The sequence below is a fragment of the Maniola jurtina genome, chromosome 5 (genome assembly GCF_905333055.1).
Source record: "Maniola jurtina chromosome 5, ilManJurt1.1, whole genome shotgun sequence".
Lineage (NCBI taxonomy): Eukaryota > Metazoa > Arthropoda > Insecta > Lepidoptera > Nymphalidae > Maniola > Maniola jurtina.
The window spans coordinates 8,294,304-8,322,159 of record NC_060033.1 but is presented as its reverse complement, the minus strand read 5'-3'; the positions used below and the strand labels follow the sequence as shown (position 1 = coordinate 8,322,159).

Below are 27,856 nucleotides of genomic sequence, written 5' to 3'. Positions count from 1 at the left end.
ACCGAGAAGAACCAGCAAGAAACTCGGAAGTATTCAATCACACTAATATTATAAAGGCGAAAGTTTGTATGTGTGTGTATGTGTGTGTATGTTTGTTACTCCTTCACGCAAAAACTACTGGATGGATTTGGCTGAAATTCGGAATGGAGATAGATAATATCCTGGATTAGCACATAGGCTACTTTTTATCCCGGAAAACCAAAGAGTTCCCACGGGATTTCGAAAAACCTAAATCCACGCGGACGAAGTCGCGGGCGTCAGCTAGTTTAAAATAATATGCCATACTGTACTATACAAGCAATTGCAGCGCCGTGTATAGCTGGAGCGAGTCGAATCGAAGCTTACCAGACCATACAATACAGACATACATAAACCAGACAAAACCCACATATAAAGACAAAAACTCATAATAAGCCAGCGTTTTTAGGTATTTCTGCGCAACAGAATCGCGTCGTACAGGTGCAATGCAGCTGTACCTACTCTGTGGAGTGTAAGTTCCTACTCACAAGATTCAATGAGTCAGAGGAATCGTAAAAAGAGAACTTCGAAGTTTCTCAGTAGGTAATGGATACAACACGAGATTTCCGGAACTGCACAACATTAATCTTGTTAATAGTCTACAAGATGGATGTAACACAGGGTAGGGCTACCTTACTAGAAATAACTACAATGCGATGAAATAATAATAAAATAATCTCTGTTATTCGCAAAATTACTCGTAGGACCATTAGTGTTAAATCACTAAAAGTCTTAGTGAAAATTTTATTCTAATCTGGAAAAGATTAGTAGATAAAGCTTTTCATTATAATCTTGTGATGGATTAAGAATAAACTAATATTATAAATGCGAAAGTATGTCTGTCTGTCTGTTACGTTTTCATGGCGTAGCAGCTGAACAGATTTTGACATCCTGGAGAATCCAAAGAATAATTTTTAACCGGAAAATCAAGGAGTTCCCAAGGAGTTTTCAAGAAATCTAATCCACACAGACAAAGTAGGTAAGTAAGTCACACTAATATTATAAAGGGGAAAGTTTGTGGGTATATGTGTACGTGTGTATGTATGTGTGTGTGTATGTTTGTTACTCATTCACGCAAAAACTGCTGAACAGATTGGGCTGAAATTTAGAATGGAGATAGATTATACCCTGAATTAGCACATAGGCTACTTTTTACCCCGGATTATTAAAGAGTTCCTATGGGATTTTTAAAAACCTACATCCACGCGAATGAAGTCGCGGGCATCAGTTAGTAAGTAATAAATATTTAAATCTTAGCAGAAAGTACTTTTAAATCGCCTTCCAGAGAATCTACCACTGGTAAGTAAAAATAACTTAAGAAATACTTACTTCCAATATTACAACCCTAAAATCTGCAGTTCTATCGCGCGATCTATTGTACATTGACAAGAATTGATGAGAACATTTGCGAATTGTTAGGGGCCAGGTGTTGCAAAATTCAATCAGTTTACTTGTTTGTAAATGAATGAGTAAGATGTGGGTTAGATTAGTGGGTCACAAATTCTATTCAATAAATAAGTATATTTTGAACACCAATGTTCCGTGAGTTTTAAAATATAATCTTAATTTACGCGAACTAAGTCGCGGGCAGCAGCTCTTTTAAATAAAATGAATTTTTATTGATACACGTTTAAATGAAGTTGTTTTAATTTTGTGTCTCTCTCAGAAAATGCGTAGGATTATTTAAATGTTTAAAGCCATACGTAGGCTTGGATGAAACATTTTTCAACGTAAAACTTAAGTAAACACACAAACCCAGTGTATTGCTGCATTTTATAAGTGCATAAAGATGGGAATTTTGCCGTGAGTTGTGTGCATTGTCACTAAGATTTGTTTTCCCAAAATAAAGTAATGCAATATTTCAGTAACTACTGAATATTCCAAACTGTATTTTCGCGGTGCATATTTAAAGCGCGGAATTTTGAAGAGAAAAATTATAGACATATTTTAAGTGCCACGCTTTTATAAACAAAGCAAAGTCCCTGGTGGGCATGTTTCATATGTGTATAATATGTATATTCTGATCAATCCTTACAATTTGAAAGCTTTTTAAAATGTAATTTGTATCTGTGAGTACAATGCAAATCGAATTTTGAACTTAATATTTGAGGAATCCCTATTATTTTTTATACAAGATAAACGGTGAAACTAGATTGCACAATGATAACCATTATGCTTAGTGGTTAAGTTGTCGGCCCCCAATTCGGGGAGTCAGGCCGGGGTTCGATCCCGGGCGTTGTGCATAATTTTCTCAAAGGAGTGTGATGTCTACCGATCCGCATTTGGCCATCGTGGTCAAACCCTTCTCAATCGGATAAGAGAGCCGTGCTCAGTAATGAGCCGGCGATGGGTTGATGATGACCTACCTACATATTCCTACGTCAACATTAGCATTGGATCGAATAATTTTCCGTTTGAAATATATAAATTTAATTACAAATCGCAATTTTAATTCTTTTTTATTAGGGTGGGTTTGAATGTCGACATGACCGCTTTGTATAAAATTACAAAGTTACAAAGAGAATGCTGACGCAAAGCGTTTTATTTAAGTCCTTCGCAGTCCCCTTACTGCCTTCAAGCCACTTGAGCCCTGAATTAAAGCTTAATTTGCAAGATAAGTTTCAAAGACTTTGACGGGTTTGTTAGGCACCTTTTCCTATATTTTTACTAGTTCTTTTTAATCCCCGACTCAAAAAGAGGGGTGTTATGAGTTTGACGTGTGTATTTTTGTATCTATCTGTGGCATCGTAGCTCCTAAACTAATGAACCGATTTTAATTTAGTTTTTTTGTTTGAAAGGTGGCTTGATCGAGAGTGTTCTTAGCTATAATCCAAGAAAATCGGTTCAGCCGTTTGAAAGTTATCAGCTCTTTTCTAGTTACTGTAACCTTTACTTGTCGGGGCTGTTATAACTTTTAATTTACACTTGTTATCTATAACAGGCTAGAGTAGTATCCTATTTCATAATTCCTGACTAGAACCATCAACGTACAATATTTGGCGCATCAGCCAGCATTGCAACACCGGGCATTACCTAGCTAGTTTGCAACAAAAATATTTTTAAATCTGTATTATTTTAAAGTCCAAACCTATTCTTAGTTGGTCTTTAAATATTAGATTTTAATTATTAATAATTTCTATATTTAAAAGAAGACTAGGATGCTAAAGTTTCCGCATTGCAGCAAGACTGAAACATAATATTTGAATGCTGCTTGTTATTATAGTATAATTTGGATGCAAATTATATTGTCTTGGTCGTGAACTGTTCTGTACGCTTTATGGGGGTATAAACTACGCTAACTATGTTATCAAAATAGGTAGTAAATGAGCGTTAAACACAGTCTTAGCTTTATTTAATTTAAGATTAAAATCTTAGGTTGCTTCTGAAATATACATAAGAAATGCTAGTTAGTCTAAGAGTTAGTGAGAGCGAAAATTATTGCACCTTGTTAAAGTGCATTTATAAAGCTCCAAATGACTGTCTGTAGAAAAGTTATTCTGGATCTTAATGGCCATTGGTAGAGCACTAATTACTAGCAAGTAAGATGTGGTAAAGTTTTGGTATTATAACAATTTTTTGCTCCTTTACAGAAGGTTATGTAAACTGTCTGAAAAGCTATAATATAAGCTGTAATATACTGTATACTAGCCGATGCCCGCGACTTCGCCCGCGTGAATTTAGGTTTTATGAAATCCCGTGGGAACTCTTTGATTTTCCGGGATAAAAAGTAGCCTATGTGCTAATCCAGAATATTATCTATCTCCATTCTGAATTTCAGCCAAATCCGTCCAGTGGTTTTTGCGTGAAGGAGTAACAAACATACACACACACACACACACACACACACACACACACACACACACACACACATACAAACTTTCGCCTTTATAATATTAGTGTGATTTTACTGTTCGAAAAGTTTTGAAAACTGCCCGTTCTGTGCCCATCTCTTTTACTGTATGCAAAAAAATAGGTTTTAAGAGGGCTCTCTCCGTCACTCGTTTCATACAATCGTAGTTCCAATTTCATTTGAATATTAAGCAACCAAAGTCCATGAAATTTTGCAGACATATTCTACAAACTAATATCTATGTCTGTGGTTTTCCAGATTTCTGTTAAAATATTCGGTTTCAAAGTTACGCGGTCTTAAAAATTTTCATACAAATCTTTGGGCCCCTGTAATTTTAAAACTACATATTTTTAGAAAAATCTAAAACACCACAGACACAGATATTAGTTTCTAGAATATGTCTGCAAAATTTCATGGACTTTGGTTGCTTAGTATTCAAATGAAATTGGAACTACGCTTGTATGAAACGAGTGGAAACGAGTGACGGAGAGAGCCCTGTTAAAGCTTCGTATTCATCAACAACCCATTAATCCGAAGCCAAGGCGGCTGTCAGTCCAAGATAAGCCGAAAGCTGATATCAAAGGCCTGCCTTTATCTGCGGTTCGCATAATACCTCGGGCGATAAATCAACTAAATCCCATTAAAGTCATATATCTAAAAGCCTTTGAAAGAAAAATTAAAACTTCCTAATATATTTATTGAAATGAAACAAATGCTCGTGACATCAACCGCATAAGTCTGGATAAAAACTTTGGAAATGTTCTCGCTATTGGATTTTAAACATATTCATCTACACGTAAAAATATATTGAAGTCGGAATTGTACTTTGTAGAAGAGATTATGGGTAATTATGTCCTAAAGTTATCAAAAGCCCCTTATACCTTTCCATTTCACTTAGGTATAGTTACGTCTACTTGAGCTGCATCAACGCTCGTCATCAGGCCAGATCGTGGTCCAAATCAAAACTATCTGCCTACTTTTGATGAAACTAAGATTTAAAATCTTAAGCAGCCATATACGGATAGATAGAGAAGTTGATTTTAGAACAAGATTCACTAATGACCCTAGCAGTCACTGTTGTTACCCGCTTGAGCAGTTGTTGTCCTTTGTGAGAATTTATATTCTGAGAGCAGTTGACAATTCAACAGCAGTGGCAAGGAGGGTGATAATTGCGTCAGAGCTGCAGTCGACAGTTTGAGAAAACAGCAGTCAGTTTATGTTATGAAACTGCTCGACTGCTCAAACACTCATAGCAGGTACTACCCCTCAAGCGGTCTCGTGTATGAAAATGGAAGGAATGTTATGGTTTGTTATGCAGTCACATGCATACAAAAAGAGTCGTGATAGCCTAGTGGTTAAGACGTTCGCCTTCTATTCCGGATGTTGAGGGTCCGATCCCGGCTACGCAACTAACTTTTTGGAGTTAGCATTTTAGCAATTGGATATCATTTGCTTTAACGGTGAAGGAAAACCTCGTGAGGAAACAGTACAGTTCGCTATGCAGTCACAGCTTGAAGCGGTCAGTTATAACTGTTCTATTCTGTCCATGTTACTCTTCTAACAGCCACGTTTCTAACATAAAAAGCTGATGCCACAAAATGCACTGCATGCACCACAGCATACATAATGCATTAAGTTTGTATCTCGCAAGTTAATAAATAACCCAACCTAATCACATGGCACTGACCTAGGTGAACAAAAAATAAGTACATATAAGACGTCTAAAAACTGCATTTACTATTCCCGTCACGAAATGGATTATACTTATTCCCAGTATAAATGCAAACCTAATCTGGTTCTTACTCCTTACCAAGAAAACGAGTTATATCCTGCAACTTTGCGCGTTGAATACTAAATATGACGAGATAATTTAAGAGATATTATGGTTTTACAAAAGTGTCATTCTTTCTGGTTACTTGCCCTCGATCTGTTTGTCTTTGTCTTGTGATGTTAGTAAATTCAAAGACTCAAATTGCTTTTGGAATTTAATAGGTCAATAGATAGTCTGTATTGCACACAAAACAGGGCAAACATGAAAACAGCAAACAAGACAGCAAAAAAACATACAAAAGAACATGTAAGTTTGATAACCTCTTACAGTAATTGGCCGCATCATAGCCAAAAGGTTCCGGGTCGCCTTATTCTGAGATTATTGTTATTATCTCAACAATCAGCTTCTGGTCTGAAGATTATAAAGAAGAGATAGAATATGCAATTTCAGGTTCACTAATTCTTTATAGATTAGTGCTTGGCTGCAATCAGACCTGCTGGCAAGTGATGATGGAGCCTAAGATGGACCGTGAAAAAGATTACCCAGAAGTGGAGGGGATATTCGATGCCGGAAGGGCGTTCCATACCTTAGCGTTAGAAACGAGGAGGCAAATCGCTTCGGCCTGTCCGTGAAATTTCGACGCGTACGGGTGCAGACATTGATTACAGATTTTAAGATCATTTGTACTAATACTATAAGGTGGAAAGATTTGTTTGCTATCGATAAACTCTGAAACTACTAAACCAATTTCAATTACTTTATCCAGAAGTAGCCTAGACAATAAATTACATGTATACCTACTGTGGACGAAGTTGCGAGCAAAAACTAGTATAACGTAAAATAAAATAATTTTTAAATGTATGAATGAATGAATGAATGAATATACTTTTATTGTACACCACAAAATTAGTACAGAAAAACACATACAAAGCTCAACAAAATATAGGTACAATTTGGCGGCCTTATCGCTACCTAGCGATCTCTTCCAGGCAACCAAAATGGTCCAAAGGATATAGCTATAGATATCAGAGGTAGGTGGTGTAAGTATACATTTATATATAATATTAGAATAAATAAATATATAAATAAATAAATAAATACATAAAAACATGTTAAAATTTAAATAATGTACTAAATAATAAAATACATAATATAGACATAAAAAATAATAATAAATAATTGTGATATATAGATAAAAGATAAATAATAAATCCTCATACTATTATTAACACTAGTAAAATATGTTCCAATAAATCCGATAATGCTAAAGTGATAGTGACAAATAGTGATCTTTCACCAGCCTCTTAAAGATATTGATGGACTTAGCCTCCCTGATTACGAGAGGCAAGGCATTCCACAATTTAATAGATTGAACTGTGAAGGATTTATTGAAAAAGGAAGAAGAATGTGAAGGCGTCCTTATGTAGTCATATGGAAAGCGTGTTTCACAAATTATTTAACCCGAGATGGGTAGGATGAGCGGGAAGGACAACAAAGGCTATATATTTATGAAGCCTTAAAATGACTACATGGAAGTTATGGAGATTACTGATTATATTCAGTAGAATATATGGGAGTGTTTATTGAGTTATGAGAATTTATATTCTTCATAAACTTCCTACAGCCGTGTTACTGTGAGATTAGAGAATCACAGTTATGGGGTTTTTCAATACTTTTTAACGTGATGAAGGTTATATGACTTCATTGTGACAGCGCATGCTAACTGCTTGTGCTTAAGCAACCTTGATTTAGGTAGGCAGTTGGATGGGTGACCGACTTCCGAGGCCCAAATTTGGCATTTACCTTTTCTCTGTGCCGCCGTTGCGGTTAAGTATTATCATTAACATCTGATAAAATAATCAACACCTTGGAGTCGAATTCTTACGTAGTCGAGTCAAGCATGCCGCATTATAGAAGGAGATAGGACCCTCAGCAATGAGGAATAGGATCAAAAGTGAGAAACATAACTTCTGTAGATAGCGTTCTGATACAATCCATGAAATCTATACTAATAAATAAAATTGGAGTGTCTGTCTGTAATTTTGAAATAACTACCTCATATAAAGCTCATATGGTTATTTGAACGATACCATAACCGAATCACACGTTTTTAAAATTTTTGTCTGTCTGTCTGTCTGTCTGTCTGTTTGAAAAGGCTAATCTTCGGAACGACTGAACCGATTTTGACGGGACTTTCACAGACAAGTAGAGGATTCATCAGGGTGTAACATAGGCTACTTTTTTAACCGACTTTCAAAAAAGGAGTTGTGTTTTTCTACCTATGTATACCGAAATCTCCGAGATTTCTGAACCGATTTGAGTAAATTTTTTTTTAATTGATAGAGGAACTTCTCGACATTGCCCTATAAAAAATTTAGATTCCAACTCTTCAATCCTGATGCTGCAGGGGATCTGATCACCAAAGTGGATGGGATTTAGAAACTGTCGTCGGTTATAACTTGAAATTGAAGGTATATTTACCAAGTAAAGACTTTGTCGCGCGGTACGGATAGACCACTTTTGTCCTGGGAACTCAAAAGTTCCCACGGGATTTCTAAAAACCTAAATCCACGCGGGCGAAGCTGCGGGCATCAGCTAGTGTTACAATATGATGTCAAAATCCATTACAGTGGTATCATTATTTTAAACGTTAATTATTTCTTAACGATTTTTCCAATTTAAAAAAGTTTTTCCTAATTCCCTCAATTTAATTGCGACACGAACGATCTCTGTGATGAGTTAATCGATAAGTTCACTATTACTTTACTTTGTTAATCTATGTACATTCTACATGTGCGTACAACCTTCCGCATTTTGATATAATAATTCTGAACAAGAACCTTTACGCCATGTAAATCAAATAAAGTTATTTTTATTTACCACTTTACTGTCTGTCTTCTAGTTTTTTATGGTTCATTCGTTTAACTTATTTTGACAAGTACAGAGACAGTCTCAGGAAAGGACAAATGCTTCTTTTGGTCCGGAAAGATTAAAATATTCGCACAGGATTTTGAAAAACCTAAATTCAAATCAGTATAATATTATTAGATATTATCTAATAATATTACATCTTAAATTGGTTACACGATAACAATTACTCGCTAATCAATGAAAATAATTGCCATTAGGCTAAGCCGAGTATGGTAGTGATGTTAATTAATTAGTATTAAATAAGAGCTCAGAGGACACCTCAGTATGTGCGGATGACATAAACAATAATAATTGCAGATATTTAAATAATAGTTGTAATTACTTATAAAATAATATTCGTATAAAAGAGAGCCCGGGGGGCCCCGCCGTTCGTTATTTTATAAAAGCTGAAAGTCTCTCTGCGTATTGTCCCCAAAAAATTACAATTCATACTTTAACGTAATTTTTTACACCTTTTTTACCTGTTATCTCCCAAAGCCATCATGATCTAAACTTCATAGTCGCTGATCGTTCTTCCCGATGTTGAAAAACACAAACACACAAACACACAAATTTTCAGTTTTTATAAAATAATGAAGATCTGGCCTTCGCGGGCTCTTAGTCAACTATGCAAGAGGATAGAAATCACTCAGTTTGACAAAAATATTTAAATAATATATGCAGCTTCTAGAATATGGTTAGGTATAAAATATTTTGACAACCTTGAATTTTTTTCTAGATAATATTTTATTAAACCACTTAATAGATGTTAACAAAATATTACTATGCGCATAAGCAACACACCAGCTGAGGGGATTCCTGCGATCCGAATACATATAGGTATGTATATCAATTATCCTCAAAGCTGTTTTTCCTTGACGTATAAAACAAAGAAATTGCGGCGTTTGTCCGTTAAGTAGGTACATACCATAAATTGCATTATACTATTATATAAATCCCTTGAGCTGTGTCAAAATACGACTAATAATAACTAATAACCACATTTTTAAGCATCGTGGTAGAATTACGAGTAGGTATAATGACTCTAAACATGTGTACTAAGACTTGTTGCCATAGGTAATAACACCTAGCTATTTCTGGTAACATACACACATTAAATTTACTTAATATAGAAAAAAGATTCCCTTTGAAAAGAGAGAATTCCCTTTCCTAACCTCTCTCTTCATATTTAACCTATTTCTATCAAATAATTACATTAATGTGCATGTTTGCAGACCTGTTTGCATCCTCGGGCAGTGGCAATAAAATTTATCAACGCAAGTTACGACAAATTCTCAAAGGAAAGTCCTTGAGTGGAGACCGCGTTTAAGCAAACGTAGTGTGGGACGCCCTCCAGCACGATGGACCGACGATATAAAGCGGCTGGTGGGAAGTGGCTGGATGAGGAAGGCTGAGGACCGGGTGTGGTGGCGCTCTATAGGGAAGGCCTATGTCCAACAGTGGACGTCCACAGGCTGAAGATGATGATGATGATGAAGTTACGACAACTTGAGTCTCAGCAAGTTGTTGTTATTCTAGGATCACAAAAAACTAATGGTTTCCACAAAAAGACAAGCGGAGTCGCATCGCAGTGCGTGTTGTACGAATAGCAGCAAAAAAAAAACCGTGTCTGGTGGATATATACCCAGCATCACACATCGACTTTGTCAGTGACTGTTCGTTGTTTCTTGAATAAACTTGTCTTCACTTTAACGCGGTTATCGTCATGAAGTTGTTTTACCGTGAGGACGTTTTTTATTAACCCCCGACCCAAAAAGAGGGGTGTTATAAGTTTGACGTGTGTATCTGTGTGTCTGTGTATCTGTGTATCTGTGTATCTGTCTGTGGCACCGTAGCGCCTAAACTAATGAACCGTTTTTATTTTAGTTTCTTTTGTGAGAAAGGTGGCTTGATCGAGAGTGTTCTTAGCTATAATCGAAGAAAATCGGTTCAGCCGTTTGAAAGTTATCAGCTCTTTTCTAGTTACTGTAACCTTCACTTGTCGGGGGTGTTATAAATTTTTAATTTACACTTGTTTATTTATTTTTGTTTTGATTTAGTTCACGCAAACTTTAGTCTAGTCTAACCATTAAATTAAAATCCATCTTAGGCTCAAGACAAGTTGAGGCAGAATAGAATAGAATAAATAGATTTTTATTCAAATAAACTTTTTAAAGTGCTTTTGAATCGTCAAATAATTTACCACTGGTTCGAATGACGTTCCTACCGAGTAGGACCAGCAAGAACACACATTACGAGTATAAGTTTTGTATAAAATTATTATTTTTTGTTCTAGTTATCTTCACACTGATAGCCCTCGCCTTTGGGGTAGGTCAAGTCCAAGGCTGCATCTGCACTGCTGACTACACGCCTGTTTGCTCTACATCAGGGAAGACTTACAGTAACCGGTGCCAGTAAGTCAAAATTATATTTTGTTTATGACTTACTAATTTTTAAATAACATTCTGAACCAAGCAATACTTAACTTACATCGATAAATTATAATATAAATTAACGCTTTTTTATTACTTTCAGTTTAAACTGCGCTAAAGCACAGTTCAGCCACAATGGACCATGTTAAATATTCTAGGATCATCTGAAAGTGCTTCAACATTTGGAAAACTGTTTTTTATCAATTACTCTAGCCAAAAAACGCTCTGTTTGAAAATTGTTTTGTATAACTTCCTTGTTTAATTATATTTTAAGACCTATATAAAAAATATATTCCTCATCCCCTCATCCTCATTCATCATCCTTACCTCATCCTATTGTATGATACACAAAAGTCATCGGTCATTGAACTGGAAATCTTCTCTTGCTGTGCCTACCGGTATGACTATTTAGAAAATCTGTTAGTAAAAGCTGAGAAATATAAGTTACTTACTTATTAATCATTATTATGGTAACGTAATAGTAATCATTATTATGGTAACTTCATAATATAAAATATTAATATTATAGTCTTTCTCTCATTTACGTACTGTAATCAATGCCGATAAGGCTCTATAGGGTACCGTAACGTTATCTTTACAATACATCTCTGTGTTAACATTATACTGACGATTAAAAACCTCACGAAAAGTCAAAAATGTATCTATTCATTAAATGATTTTTTAAAAAGAATATTAGCCATGCAAATCATGACTAACACTCCCCTTTCCCCTCCAATTAAGCGTAAAGCTTATGCCAGGAGTGGGCACGACAATAGTGCAACGGGTGAGGTTTGAACCGCCGACCTTTCAGAATTCAGTCCGCTCCTCAATCGTTGAGCTATTGAGGCTCAAAATTGCCCTAGTCCTTACCTCATGTTTGTGATCCTTCTTGAGAGACCCGTGACCTCCGCCTGAGCTTTGCACGGTGTTCATTGTCACTCAGGAAAATAACACAAACGACAATCAAAACATTGCACACATTTTACATAACACTTTATTTCATCAAAGGTTTATGTCTATGTTGTAAGTTGAAGTTAAGTATTTCAATCTATTTTTTGTGTTATCTTTAGTGTATAAACTCTACCGTTAAATGGACGATTTCACTACGATAGGCACTGTTCAGTTTAAATTCACAGCAGTTCTTGTTATTGGTTTAGTTTTTCAAAGATTTTAAGATTTGTGTAAGTATTCATTGGAGCTTCAAATACTGCGGAAAAATGCACAAAATACTTTTAGTGTTTTTTTAACTTCCTTGTTAATATTGTTACATAAGTGTGAATATAATAACTATTACTTAGAATAGTATGTAATAGTTTTAGTATGCTTGTTCAATATTTTGTAAGGTGGTACAAAAGATAAAATCACTAACATATGGGTATGTGAAAGTGTGCTTGTCTGCTTGTAATATTTGGTACTTCAATCACACTACCACGTTACAGCGGATCAATGCGATTTTTCGGATGTATAATATAATTAAAACCTGAGGAGTAACATATAGGTACGCTACGGATAATCAAAAAGCTAATCTAATAAAATTAAAGGATAAGCGCAAGCATTAGCTAGTACATGAATGATGTATACTCTGGGGTACATAGGATCCGAATTAGGGCAGACGAATACAAAGAAAACTTTTTATAGCTAAAGTCACTTGTTGCAAGGATGTCCACCATGCGGCTCTTGTGGCGGTTAAGTTAAAGTTTTCAGAGTAAGTTGCCGTAACTATGATAAAATTTATGCACGGGAATAGGATGGCGTGGTTTTAGAATTTCCTACAAAGGCTACTATGTGGTGGTACCGCTTTTCTATAGCTCCTAGCTTATTTTAGGCATAATAGCTCCCAGTGAGTCGCTTGAGGTCACTTATCTATTCACATATATGTATATTAATCGCAAAAATTCCAAAATTTGAACTACCTTTGAACGGATTCGAAGTTAAAACATGCCATTAAATTTTTCATTACATTTTACATTATGCTGTATAATTTTAGCCCCTTTTATAAAGCCGGTTTACGTGACCATAAAATGTATCCGTACCCTAAAGCAATTAAAATAATAAATGTATTTTCCTTTGTTATTATTATTCTTGATACCGACTATAATATAATCGTTAAAAATAATGTTAACTAAGATAACAAAACATTAAATCCCTGTAAGCACTCCATATAATAGCCTAATTAATTATTTATTATCGTAGTGTTCATTTTTTAACCCCCGACCCAAAAAGACGGGTATTATAAGTTTGACGTGTGTATCTGTGTATCTGTGCCTCTGTCTGTGGCATCGTCGCTCCTAAACTAATGAACCGATTTTAATTGTAAAACCGATTTTAGTTTTTTTGTTTGAAAGGTGGTTTGATCGAGAGTGTTCTTAGCTATAATCCAAGAAAATCGGTTCAGCCGTTTGAAAGTTATCAGCTCTTTTCTAGTTACTGTAACCTTCACTTGTCGGGGGTGTTATAAATTTTTAATTTATACTAGTTGAAATAGACCTGCACTGCACCCACCGGGAGTTATAAATGTTCAGTGTAACTTACTTATAAATCATGATTTTATAAAGAATAAAATCCATTTGTTGTAACTATCAACAATTAAGACTAAAGCCTACCACGTCCTCTACGTGATGGGCCTAAGTCCCCGCGAAAGCTTAAGGCCCAGGATCTGTCCCATGAGAGTATAAAAGGTTTAAGGGTTATTCTGCAGATTATCGTCTGAAATTCAATTGTTGAGGCTTCATCAACCTCTGTTATAATTGCGATTTTTTAGATTTATTGTACTCCATCAAATTATAATGAATCGTGTAGGTACCTATTTAGGTACCTAAATTATTTAATTTAGATATTATTTTAATTTGAGTTTATTTTTCTCATTTACCTAACTACCTTACTTTAAAAAATTACCTTAAAATTACAACATAAAACAGGAAGTATTTTCTGTCAAAGTTGTATTTTTTTTTTTAATTAGTTCATTAAAATCTATAGACGTACCTACTAATCCACACTTACCTACTTATGAATACGAAAGTAACTGAATTTGGCTGTCCTTTCACGGCTTTGCCGAATTTTGGCACGAAAGATAAGTTACATCTGGAGATGGACATTTCATTCCGAAAAAGCAGAGTTCCCATAAGATAGTCAAAAACCCTAAACCACGCGGACGGAGTCGCGGACATCAGCTTGTTTTATATAACGCGAAGTTCTTTGTATAATATAATATTAAACGTCTTTGTCTTTCAGGAACTTCCCTTTCCTATAATCCTGTCCTGACCCTTCGTATATCTAATATAAAAAGCGGAAAACCTTCGTTTGCATATTTTCCGAATGTGTAAATCCTGCCGCTCAAGCAAACATGAAGCTACGCACATTAATTAATGTGCGTAGCTTCATGTTTTTTTATTTATTTAATACATTATTATTATTTTAAGTCAAAAATTACTTTTCTAATGTAGGCTAATAATAATTTATGAAACGTTTGTATAATGGGGGCTATTAAAACTAAGAGGTGTTTATACTGTATCATACTGGTGTTTTAATACCCAACTAAGTAGTCTTATCTAGTTTAAGATATAAGCTAAGATAAACATTATTATAAAATATCTATCATTTTTATAATAGGTACATTTGTGTGTACGAGTTAACTTACATACATCATCACGATCAGCTCATCTCCTCTCAGAATGAGAACGATTTAGGCCAAATTCTGTCACGCAGGCTCAGAGTGGATTGGCAGACTGACCATTTTAACTTACACTTTACAAATACTCAAATTCAAAATCATTTATTCTATATATGTAGGGGTACTATTGTAAACCTTTTGTTGGTCAGAATTGTTAGATTTGTAAGATGATTTAGTTACGTAAACTTAAATCTAAACCTACGAGCTAATTATGTGTCATCTTGTTTAATACAAATGAAAATATTTTTATATATGTATATGTGAATAAAAATAACCTATAACAGTGACCTAATTCATTCTCAGCGTGCATCCTGTGGAGTGTCACATGCCAACAGAACTGTCCTTAGAAAATAGCAAGGACGACTTAGCTTATCTCAGAGAGAAATAGAGGGAGCACTCCAGTGAAAACAACTTAATCTCAAAAGTCAGCACGAATTTCCTTTAAAACAACCAGACCAGGGCTGATCAAAATCTTATTTTTCAAGGATTTTCAAGAGATTAAATTCAATTCCAGGCCAAGAATTTTCATCTACTCTAGCTAACTGAATTTTCAGTTTACAAAATTACTAAGTAGGTATCTACCTATTGCAAAAAAGTATTGATTACTGATTTAGAATAGTTTTACCAGAATGATTTAGATTGACACTGGGATGCACTCGCACCTGATGGTAAGTGAGGATATATGTAAGGTTTCCTAGAACTAAAAGGTGTTTATTACCTGTTCCCTAAAAATATATTGGCGGGCAAAACGAAACTCGCAAAAGGCATTCCAGATCTTAGCGATGCGAACCAGAAACAAGGGAGCGAATATGGAAAGCGATTTGTAGGCAGTTGATTGTGTAAGCTTGATGAAAAGGATATCTTCTGGCTCTATGGTAAAAAGGTAGAAAAATACTTGGATAAACAAATGAAAACAATGATTAATTTTGTTTCAACCCTAAGTTTGAGAACATAACAACAAATAACTATCCGTCGTCGGTCGGAGCACGTTGATGTTCCGGAAGTTTCCAATTAAAATGGAACTTTAGAACTAGCTTGCAGATGCTGTTGCTTAGTCAACAGAATTTCTATTCTATCTATTTTAGGTATAATTATGGAGAAGCGCGTATGTAACTTTCATTATCAATCCATTTTTTAGGAGCTTTTATAGGTGCGTATGTACTATGTAGCTAACTTTAACAAGAAATTTTAGGTTAAGAAATTGTTTATGATTGACCTACCTAGTTGCAAATAAAGTTATTACAGTACCATTTATATTATTTTACTTAAATGAATATCAGTTTGCGATTCATACAAAGTAGTTCCTGAAAATCGGGTTTCATACAAAGTAGAGTCTGCTGGCTGGATTACGGTATTTTATTCGACGTTCAAAGTTGTTTTGTTTTTTCCAAGTTGTGTTTCAGTTTGACCAACTCCAAACTTTTGCGACTCGTTGGCTTGAATACAAAAAGCTCCGCAATTAGGTTTTTATTGCTATCAACGCGAGTGGTGTGCAAATTAAAAATGAAAACAGTTTTATTGTTTCACAAGATGACGCCCTATATTTTTTTGGGAATTATATGATTTCCGGGATTAAAACTAACCTATATCCGTCTCCGGGATGCAAGCTAACTCTGTATCGAATTTAATCAAAATTGGTTAAACAAATGGGTCGTGCAAAGTTTACAAACATACAGGCACACGTTTGCATTTAAAATAGTAGTGTGGAAGTGTGGGTAGTGTCCACCCGTAGCTTAGATCTCATGAAATTTTCGAAAAATATAACCCTATCTACATTATAAAGGAAACATGATCTATGCATCAGCTTTCTAGGTCCAAGGATATGGGCTAACGTTGATGAGTTAGTGAGTAAGTTAAAAAAATTCTTTTTAAAAATTGTACATTTATGATGCCTGTATGATTAAATAAGTATACCATGCTGTACTTACAAGTTATTGACCATAAATTGCGCATAATAAGCGCTTATCTCAAAATGATAGTAAAATAGATACCTTTCAGTGAAATTATCTAAGTATATGATCACGAAATACCTGCACATTGAATAATTGAGAATTCCAGTCTATCGAATTCGGTTAAAATGAGTTTTGAGTTGATTACAATAAAAAAATATTAACATTCATAACCAATTCATATTTATACAGATATATAAATATAATAAAATAATCTAGAATGTATCTGAGCTCAAATGTTCATATGGCATGTATAGGTTAGTGGTAAGTACCATCCTGCTGTTGTAAACATGCAATCGTGTGTACAAATTGCTGCTTTTAATTTAGACAAAGCAAAAGCCCAGCAAAATAATTGATTATTTTGCGAAAATAAACGTTTTTCAGAAGTGGACTCTATAAGGAAGGATGAAGATCGGATTGAGAAAAGCCTTAAGCGTTAAGCGTCAAATAAAATAATAGGTAAGAGCTATTAATTCCATCAGTTGCCAAAAGATTTGATGCCCTAATGTAATTTTACCTTTGGTTAACCGTACCTAGTCAAACGGTAGGTAGCGAAAGTGATTTTAGGTGTGGTTTATGGAGATTCTTGTTGGATACTTGCGTTTGCCAATCGTGGTAACTTTGACAATTAGGGACTGGCTACTCTAGGCCACAAGACATAGCGTTTTAGTTTGGAAAAGAACGTAGTTTGCAACTAGGAAAGTGAATATGATTTGACAACTCTTCATTAGATGTTGTAAATCTTGCAGCGGTTAAAACATTTTAGTTTGTCACTTTGAATAACTAATTCTACACAACAAAATCAGAGAAACACTACCAAAATTCTCAACAAAGTTACGGCCTGCATTATCACACTACAAGGGTAGGTATGTCTGCCAATATTTTCTAACTATACATTTTTAGCAGCCCGTCAAAACTGGTCCATCAAAATTATTTCTCTACAAATAGTGGTTGTTTATCTATGCCTACTCGTACATATAAACATTTAAATTGATTGACTCTTGAATTAACGTCAACTCAAATTACCGGCTAGATTTTGCATACAGGTTTTATCGATAACGTTATCGATAAAAAGAATTTTCAGAAATTCTCTCTGAGTGAAGCCAAGGCGGGCCAGCTAGTAATCATTATACGAGAAGAAATACAGATTAACGATTTGAAAAATAACTTTCTTATCGCTTGAACCACACTCAACGAAAGCGCGCGTTGGACGATAAAATTTAACACGAGCACCAAGCAATGGAAGTTGAGAAGTTGTTAATACCACAGCGCTGCTCTATCCCCACGCTTCGTAATACATTGCGGATTTATTTTGACTCAACTCGAGACGTCTTCATAGGGAATGAATGTCTTTGAGAACCATTAATTTAGACATAGGGAATTAGAGAATATCTGATTTCAAAAATTCCGTGCAATATTAATTATTTGTTCTCCAATCCAAATCAGTTCCGATTCGGAGATATGAAAGTGTTGATAAAATAAAACGAGAAATTTTGCGATTTTTTACTACAAAGCTCATACAATAAAATAAGAAGTCCAGTTCAACATTGTACATAAAAACAGCATTGCGCTTGTATGATACTAAAACCTCGAAGGAAGGCTTAGCTCTGAAATCTTTTAGGTAGGTAGGTACGTACATAAACGATTCAAATGTTATCACTTTAGGTGAATAATGTGCGATAATCTGAGAGAAATGTAAGCCTAATATCTTTGTCCTTGATTTCAGATGTAGGCAAACGTTTGAAACCATACGTGGAATATTTAAATGTTATATCCATCATAAGTGATGAATATGTAAAGCCATTAAAAGAGTTGTTACTTATAATATAACATTTTGACAGTAGGTAAATTATGTGGCTAGTTAAGTAATCTGATTTAAAAACTTCAATTTACATAACTAAAAACTTGTGATAAGTTTAACTTACAAAAAGAATATAACCATGTAGTTTAAAAATTGTTTTTTTTTAATCTATGGCACTAACTACGTCATGGTGTTATGGTGTTATAAAACACCTGATATAAAAGATAGTGGTCTCAAAACAGCTGTTTTACGTGGCAGCCATTTTTGTTGGAATTGGCGTATTCGAACGTTACTATTGACCGAAAACTTAGAATGAATTCACAGCACATCCAAAACGTTTTACTTTAAAATATTAAAAACTGACGGGAACTGGTGGGAAATTTTCCTAGATTAATAATTAATTAGAGGTGTCGTCGTCAATTATTTATTTGCTGACTAATTTCCTTTATAAAACTAAAACTTTGGGATGGCAAAAAGCTAAACTTAAACAGTTATTTTACACTGTCATGTCTATTAGCAAAGTTGACTACAATATACTTTAGGTAAATCAGTAGATTGCGAACCCTCTACTCTACTTCCTTTACCTCAAACTGAACGAGAAATGTTTTATGTAGAATTTATTCTGTTATATGTATAACAATCAATCCAATAGGAAATTAGTTGGGTTTCGATCAAAGCGACGACGTGCGCGAATGTGTGATTTTGTAGAAGACTTATTCTTAGAAAAAGAGTTATTGTCGTAAGTCTATGACATGCCAGTAATTTATTGCAATGCATGCGGACTTCTTGTTATGTATTAAAAAAAAAATTTTTTTCTTGTACTTATTTTACAAAAATCAAAACTTACTTACTTTTGCACTTATTTTTCAAAAATCGTTACTTAGGTCAGACCACAGTTTCACTTTTATGTGGTGCCAAATAGAAAAAATTAATCGCTTTTGCGTTACTACGGCTTTGCCAGTAGTAGGTACGGTTGAAGCTCTCCTCCAGAGGAAAATACCTACTGAACTGAAGGCAATTTAGAAAATGTCATTTTCTAAATAACAAACGTGAAATGTAATTAATTTAGAATGGTTTTCTATGAGGCAGACCAAATTAAAAGGTGTTTTATTATCACTGTAAATACACGAAAAATAAAAACACCTTATATTCTTTTTAATATGGTTAACTTGGATCCTCATGCTATAAACTTGTCGATCCAAAGTGCAGTTTTATAGAACGACACCATAAAACTAAAGTAAAAACACCTGCTTAGTTGAGGTTCTAAGTATAATGGTCAGGTTTGATGGTTAGATTCGCACCTGAGTTTTATTGGACACCATAAAACCTAACAGGTTTTCATACGTGTATTCTTTAAAATGTCACAAAAATAATTAAATTAACGGTCCGGATTTTATGTTAGGGAGGTACACTATAAAAGCTCAGTTTTAACACCTTTGTCTTGAAACCCACACGAATTTATACACTTTCGTAAATGTAAGAACGTTCTGTAACCTAGTGAGGGACGTGTGACCTATTTTTGACAACGAATGTCAATCGATTGCGATTCTTAAGCAACGTTGACTCAAGCTGAGAACTGGATGGGTGACTGACTTAGAAAGTCTGAATTTGGCCTTTTTATTTCCTCCCTGCCTCGGAGAGCAATTAAGCCGTCGATACCGGTTAACACAAGCGTAGATCTGATACTTCATACATGTAAACCTAAGAGTCGAAATCACGTTCTCTGTTGTTGATCTGGGAATCTAAGTACTTCATTATTAGGTATCCCAAGAAAACTCCTACTAGTATCTGATTAATGGAAAAGGCTTAAACCCCAGCAATGAGACGAATACATCTATAAAGACAAGTGTACTTAAATCAAAAATTTATAACACCCCCGATAACTGAAGGTTACAGTAACTAGAAAAAAAATGATGACTTTCAAACGGCTGAACCGATTTTCTTAGATTATAGCTAAGAACACTCTCGATTAAGCCACCTTTCAAACAAAAAACTAAATTAAAATAGGTTCATTAGTTTAGGAGCTATGATGCCACAGACAGATACACAGATACACACGTCAAACTTATAACACCCCTCTTTTTGGGTCGGGGGTTAAAAAATGAAGCTACATGTAATGGTCAAAAGCATTGATGGATCGGGAAAATATTTCTTAAAACAAATAAATGGACATGTATACCTAAAACGAAGGCACCTTAGAACATTTTCGTTGCATCTCAGTGCAGTGAGGTAAGCGTAAGGGCTCTTGACACATATTTTTACCGCACAAAGAAGCCTGAATAGCTCTTTAAAACTGTTTTGATCTAGCGCCACATAATAATTAGTTGTGCCCATAAAAATCTGAATGTTTAACTGATCAGATATTCTTAACGATTTTTTTAATTGATAAAATGGTATCAATATAATATTACCTGTTTGTTTATATTAATATGATCGAACAGGCTTGACTCATTGATTCTATATTTTAGAACTTATATTCACCTTCAATATTACCTATTTAGGTATTTTCGACCTAATATTAAGGAATTCTAGACATCAAATAAACTAAGAAAAAATACATAATATGGAGTTTTTAATTGGGTTAAATAGAGAGGTTTCATAATTAAAAATACTAATGTAGTTCTTTATTAGTACTCGTTATGAAGTGAAATAAATGTTTGTATATTTAAGGTTTTAGTTTAAATAATAATTATTCACTTTAATTAAAATTTGTAAAGTACGTAATTTCTAATTTTAACCTATCTTTAAAATAAGAGAAGGTTCTCAATTCTGTGCGTATTTTCTTAACATCCATAGGTAAGATTTGACCGACTGATTAAATGATTGTCAAAAATATTTTGTATCTTCCTATGTATAAAATACCTAGAAAATTATTGAGTTAACTGGACTGAAAATATTGAACAAGTATATACCACTGTATACCTAGTTCTGTGACATAATTCATGAACCATAATTTTACTGTACTGTGTGTTTCATTTAAAAATATTATTATTTATCAATACCCACCGATTACAACACACAGATTAACGTTTATACAACATTGAACAATATCACAGCACACTTAACACTTAGGCCACATTTAATAATTATTATCATTTAATATTGAATTTAATTAAATTTTGAAAATTACTTGTACATTCAAAATTTGATACTTTTTAAAGATTTAAACAGTAAGTTCAGAGTTAAAATATTTACAAGATTTAAGAAATATTATAATTAATATATGTATTGAAATTTTTGATTAATTAGTTTGATAAAAACATTTATCTATCAAACACACAATTGAAGTTATTTATAATTGGTACAAATGTTTCTGAAAACAATGTCTTCGTTTGTCAAGCAACACGTGGGTCCACCTGTAGATTCAAAGTTTGAAGATTATTTTTTAATTATTTAAATTAGTATCTACGATAGGCATACAGAATAGTCAAAGTATTTTTGAGAGGAAGTAAGATTTTTGAAAAATTTGGATTGAGAAGCGAGGGGCGAAACGACCACCCCTCATGCCGTCCCGAAAGCGACTGAGAATTTGCCCGGCAACCAAAATTCCGCAAGGATATCCCAATTTATTTCGCAACTCGTCTAGCAACCAATCTGTATTAAGGTGTAATTTGGTATTAAATTCCAGGACATATCCCTCGTTTTGCTCTTTTCACGTTCGTTATGAAAATAAGCATTTTATATTAATGATATTCTAATTTATTACGACTTCGTGTCGTTTTTACCCCACTACGGCAAAGCCAAAAAGAAGATTTTATTACCAATTTATTTTTAATTTACATATCTATGTCGTTTTGATTTATTGTACTTTTGCGCTTTTGCACATAAAATAGAATGCGTTTGGTAAACCACTTTCAATATTGTACCCATGAACCTATCGTTATTGTGATCTATGCTCATAAAACTTTAGTAATTCTGTCGTAAAATTTTAACAACCACTCCATATTATTAATTTGTGATAGCTTATCAATTTTAATCATTCAACTAAATTAGCTAGGTATAGTTAATAGTCTCTATAATATATATATATATCGGAGACTAACATTAAAGTGGCCATTATTATTATTGGCACCATCTGTTATGAAATGGTTGTACTATACTGAATTGTAGAGCGACATCTGTTTGCGGACTCAGGTTTAGTGGATTCGACCATTGAATGGTCGGTAAGCCTGGGTGGAGTTGGTGCGGCGGGGGGCAAGTTATGATTCCACGGTTCATTCAGTGTTGTCCTAAGGACAACAGTTCAGTTCTCATCTAGGCTCCGTAGAGCATAGTCAGTAAACTATCATCACCGCGTCGCACCAAATCCATCAGTTCGCAGAGTGGTGTGTGCATTGTGCGTCTAGTTAGTTACAATGGTTTGAAAACGGATAAAAGCGTTAACCGTGTCATTTACCGTGCGTTAGTGACTCTACAGAGTGTATTTGTGTGTGCGATAAATCTCGTAATCAGTTTCTCGCGATTGTATGTTCGCCTACCCACAACTAAGTAATAAAAAAGTGAAAATATGCCCACGATAACCTGATAACACCCTCGGCCTCCGTTATCAGAAGTGGGATGGTCTTCACTAATGAGATAGAGTTGATTTCTTATCCAACCATGCTGTAGAGAATTAAAAAAAAAAATCGTATTGTAGCTGTAGCAGTATGATGTCAACAATGAACTTGTTGTTTAGCACTAGCGTTGTACTTTGTTACGTAATGAACTCTTTTACTAAAAGTTAATCAGGAAAAGCCGAGCCTTTGATTATAGCAAGTTTTCTCTTTTACACGAGCATCACACAGGGACGTGTGACATGTCAGTTCTGGCCGTATCGGAGACTAACATTAAAGTGGCCATTATTATTATTGGCACCATCTGTTATGAAATGGTTGTACTATACTGAATTGTAGAGCGACATCTGTTTGCGGACTCAGGTTTAGTGGATTCGACCATTGAATGGTCGGTAAGCCTGGGTGGAGTTGGTGCGGCGGGGGGCAAGTTATGATTCCACGGTTCATTCAGTGTTGTCCTAAGGACAACAGTTCAGTTCTCATCTAGGCTCCGTAGAGCATAGTCAGTAAACTATCATCACCGCGTCGCACCAAATCCATCAGTTCGCAGAGTGGTGTGTGCATTGTGCGTCTAGTTAGTTACAATGGTTTGAAAACGGATAAAAGCGTTAACCGTGTCATTTACCGTGCGTTAGTGACTCTACAGAGTGTATTTGTGTGTGCGATAAATCTCGTAATCAGTTTCTCGCGATTGTATGTTCGCCTACCCACAACTAAGTAATAAAAAAGTGAAAATATGCCCACGATAACCTGATAACACCCTCGGCCTCCGTTATATACTTTACTTAAGTACCTACTTCCTTTAGTTTTGGTTGGCATACAACAATTTGAAAAAAAAAAATTGAAAAAAAGTTCGCTGGAAAAAGATGTGCCTTACAAAATGGCAGTTATTTTATGTGCCAATTCAAAGCGCCCCACTGAACGTACCGTGAGTAACACTGTCTCTAATGGTCTTCATGTTGATACATACTATTTTGACAGATGCCTCACTAACATTTAGTTCCGAGTAGGTACGCTCACACGATGCTTACTGCTGCTATTAGCGCCAAATGGGAAAATCAAGTTACTTCGAAAACAGTCAGCAATTGCAGGTATAGAATATTTGTATTAGTAGAGGTCAGTGACCGTAGTATAATTTTAATGCAATCTTTTGTTTGGCAACATGAGGCCTAGGGCTATATAATTTATATCGATACCTTGGTTCTGACACAGACGGAAACATTCGCAGCATGCACACAAGTCTCTTTCTCTATGAACAGAGAAAGGCAAGAAAAAAGGAGAGAGAGAAAAAAGGAGAGAGGAAAAAAGGAGAGGGTTAGCACGAAGTAATGTAATACGGTACCGCGTTGATCTCGCGAAGGGGGAGGTTCTTTTAGTCCGTGCGAGTCGACACACCCTGTCGAAAAGCAGAAGTCCGTAGGAATTTTTCCTCCTCCTAGAAAATAATACTAGTCCTTAGAATGAAAAAGTACACTTAAGTCAGATTTTCACTGCAGTAAATAGTGATATAGTAGTTTTTAGCGTAGAAGATAAATTAAAGTTTGTATTTCAAAAGAGCATGCTCTCACCACTGCCTGTATATAGTTTTATCCTAGATTTTCCTATACCTTGAAAATGGATGAGTTTTTTGCGCGGCACCATATTGCGGTAACGTAGAGATAGGGAGTAACGTCGTTTGAATTTTATTCACATTCCATTCATTTTGATCGCTCAGATAAAAGAACAAAGGAAATCCAAAGCTTTGACAATATACTTACCCATCTATGGTGCAGAGAGAATCTTGCGTGCCAGTTTCTCTATGCTATATTAGGCTAGTGTTTATTTTTTTCACACGCAACGACTTCAATTTAACTAATCACTCCAAAACTTCTTGGTAAAATGTTTACATTGTAACACGACTGAAATATAAAAAGTACGCAATAATTTGGAGTGTGTGCCCAAGATTTTTTTTTTTTTTGACTTCATCTTTCTACTAGCATACCGCAAGGCATCGTACCGAACGGAAGCATTTGAGTATTCACTAACTACTTACTGCAAAGAAACTGAAGTTTCTTCGTTAGACACTATGGCTACAAGAGAGTATGCACCTAGTCTTATAATTTTCATTTAATAAATAAACTAGTTAATTCCCACGCCTTCATCTACGTGGGTTTAGGTTTTTAACTCTTTTACAGCGTGATTGAATGATAAACCAATGGACTAACACCTTTCGTACATATAATAATATGGGGAAAGAATTAAGAAAAAAGAATGAGAAAAATTACTAAATATCACCTCGACAAACATTTATCTCGCTAAAATTGTGCTACAAAACGTCAGCTCGTATTTTACACAACATGCAATCGTAGCAGCCAAAAGCGGTTGTAGTGAAATATTGCGTAGAGGTGCTACGCGTTAACACCGCTACGAATTACGACCGCTACGATTTTACATCTTTACCGCAATATACAGTAGAGACTCGATTATCCGGATTTCAATCATACGGATTCACGATTATCCGGATTCATAAATGACAATTATCAAATATTTAAAACTAAATTAAATATGATAAGATTGCAATACTATAATTAAACGAAATATGTATGTAAGAAGATACATATGTACATAGGAAAATGTATCTTTATTCTTTTAAAAAACATTGATTTTTATTGATAAGTTAGATTTGTATTTGTTATTTTGAATAAAGACCTAACATTATGTGTTAATAATATGTATATAAAAAAGTTGCTTTTCTTCATACAGCTTAATATGAGGTATTTATTTCGAAGTTACAGACAGACACTTCAATTTTATTTATTAGTAGGTATAGATTCAACCAACTCAGTATCGACTTCTTGGTAGACCTACTTATTATATAAAAATAGTCTTTCATTCTAATGGGTTCATCAAAAAGATTATAAACTTCAACCAACAAAGGCTTTTAATTTTATCCCTTTGATCCTTTTGAACTTGATCGCAACTTGAATTCTTGAATTACTTATTTCTAGTCATTTCATTTACGAGTGGATATTAAAACAAAACAGTTCTTTCTTTTACTGATAAAAGTCTAGTGATATTTCATTACTATCTGTATCGAGACTGTAGCGTAGACCGAGGCGGTCATCCTATTGATCCGATTCTGATAAGCAAATTGATCAAGTGAATTATTCAAATCTAATACATGCATTCAAATAAATTTTACTATTTTTTTATATTTCCCAAACTTTTTGTTACATTCAGTACTACACATAGTCGGTTTCACCGGGCACTGCGACATAATAATATATCAACATGCAAAAATATACTGATGCATGCATGAGTTCTTGATAATAATAAAATTTTAAAAATTGCATCATAGCGACACGTTATTACACGACTACCCAAAAAAAGAAGTGTAGTGTTTCCAGGATTCATGTATGTATTTATGTTGATTTTTCTACCAAAGCTTCTAAATTCCTGAACAGATTTGGATATTTATGGTGTATCGTTAGAATCCTTACATCCAAGTGATACTTACTGGCTATAATTTTTTCTTGAAAAATAAATTAATATGGTAAGGCAGTCATATTTTAAATTATTTTTCTGTCATCATGCATGTTAACTGGTGGGCAGCATTTTTAACCCCCGACTCAAAAAGAAGGGTGTTATAAGTTTGACGTGTGTATCTGTGTATCTGTGAATCTGTCTGTGGCATCGTAACACCTAAACTAATGAACCGATATTAATTTAGTTTTTTTTTTTTGTTGGAAAGGTGGCTTGATCGTGTTCTTAGCTATAATTCAAGAAAATCGGTTCAGCCGTTTGAAAGTTATCAGCTCTTTTCTAGTTACTGTAACCTTCACTTGTCGAGCGTGTTATAAATTTTTAATTTACACTTGTAGCAGAATTGTTTATAATATTATGTTCAAATATTATATGTACAAACTAAACTAAACAAAACAACTAACTAATAATATTATGTACAAACTCGTAATGGCGCCTCCACAGGGTTGAGCCGTAACATTTTTACTTAAAGGTATGTAGTATGGATTGATTTAACTTTGAGGCTTTATCGAGAGGTAACAGGTTGTGAAATATAAAAGGCCGCTCTTTTTTACATCACTCGTTATTCGGCGTTTTCATTTTATATGTATTTTTCGAGTAGATAAAAGCTTTTACAATCAATAGCAGGAAATAAATGTTGCAAGGGACTTTTTTATATTTTTAAAGAGCAGTTTCAATAAATTTATATAGACAATACACGCATTTTACCTTTTTTTAAAACAATGCTCCCCACATAAAACCGATTCAGAGTTTTTAGGTATTTTAGTAAGCGCGAATTGCAAAATATTACCTAACTGTTCATTTAATTTGCTTGCGGATACAACAATGTAATTCCCTGTTGCATCAACAAAATAAAGCTATCGAACAGATTTGCAATTCACTGAATTATGGCTCGTTTAATACCCACAAAATCCATTTTGTTGGAAATATTCATCTATTAATATAAATTTAATCGTACCTATTAGATATAGTCTTTTATTCGATGTCGTAATGTGGGCTTGAGTAAACCAAGAAGGGTAAGTGTAGCCCTTGTGAATATAAATGTATTTCTCAAAGTGAACATGCTCCTATCTAACCAATCCAACCGATGTGCCCCAAACCAGTTTCATTAGAATAGAAATAACGCCGAGTATCACAAGCTTTACGCTTAGTTGGATGAAAAAAATAAAATGAAAATGAAAAATTATAAGAAGGCGACTTTTATTACTGTGATAAAGCTGAGATTTTCACATTCATCATATTATAATGTCACATTTATATCAAACAGTTAATTATATCTTATAGATACATCAAACAATACTTAAAGGTCTCTTGTCTTGGTATATCCGGCTATCCCCAATTACTTTCAGGCACTTCAACACATCCACAATGCACAGAATC

General features: G+C 34.4%; 1 protein-coding gene across 4 annotated transcripts in view; it reads right to left on the bottom strand.

The window, feature by feature from the left end:
• Window positions 1-27,856, bottom strand: part of LOC123865628 (inactive dipeptidyl peptidase 10) — a 268,820-nt gene that overhangs the window by 156,367 nt on the left and 84,597 nt on the right. The window contains exons 1-2 of one of the 4 annotated variants that reach the window (XM_045906786.1): window positions 21,822-21,914; window positions 11,852-12,188 (exon numbers count right to left, since the gene is read on the bottom strand). The exons of 2 other annotated variants lie outside the window; for them this stretch is intronic. In XM_045906786.1, the coding sequence (XP_045762742.1) occupies window positions 11,852-11,914 (63 nt within the window). In that variant the 5' untranslated portion in view covers window positions 11,915-12,188; window positions 21,822-21,914. Of the gene's footprint in view, window positions 1-11,851; window positions 12,189-21,407; window positions 21,915-27,856 lie in introns of those variants that run through there. One more of the 4 variants, XM_045906785.1, reaches the window with a different exon arrangement.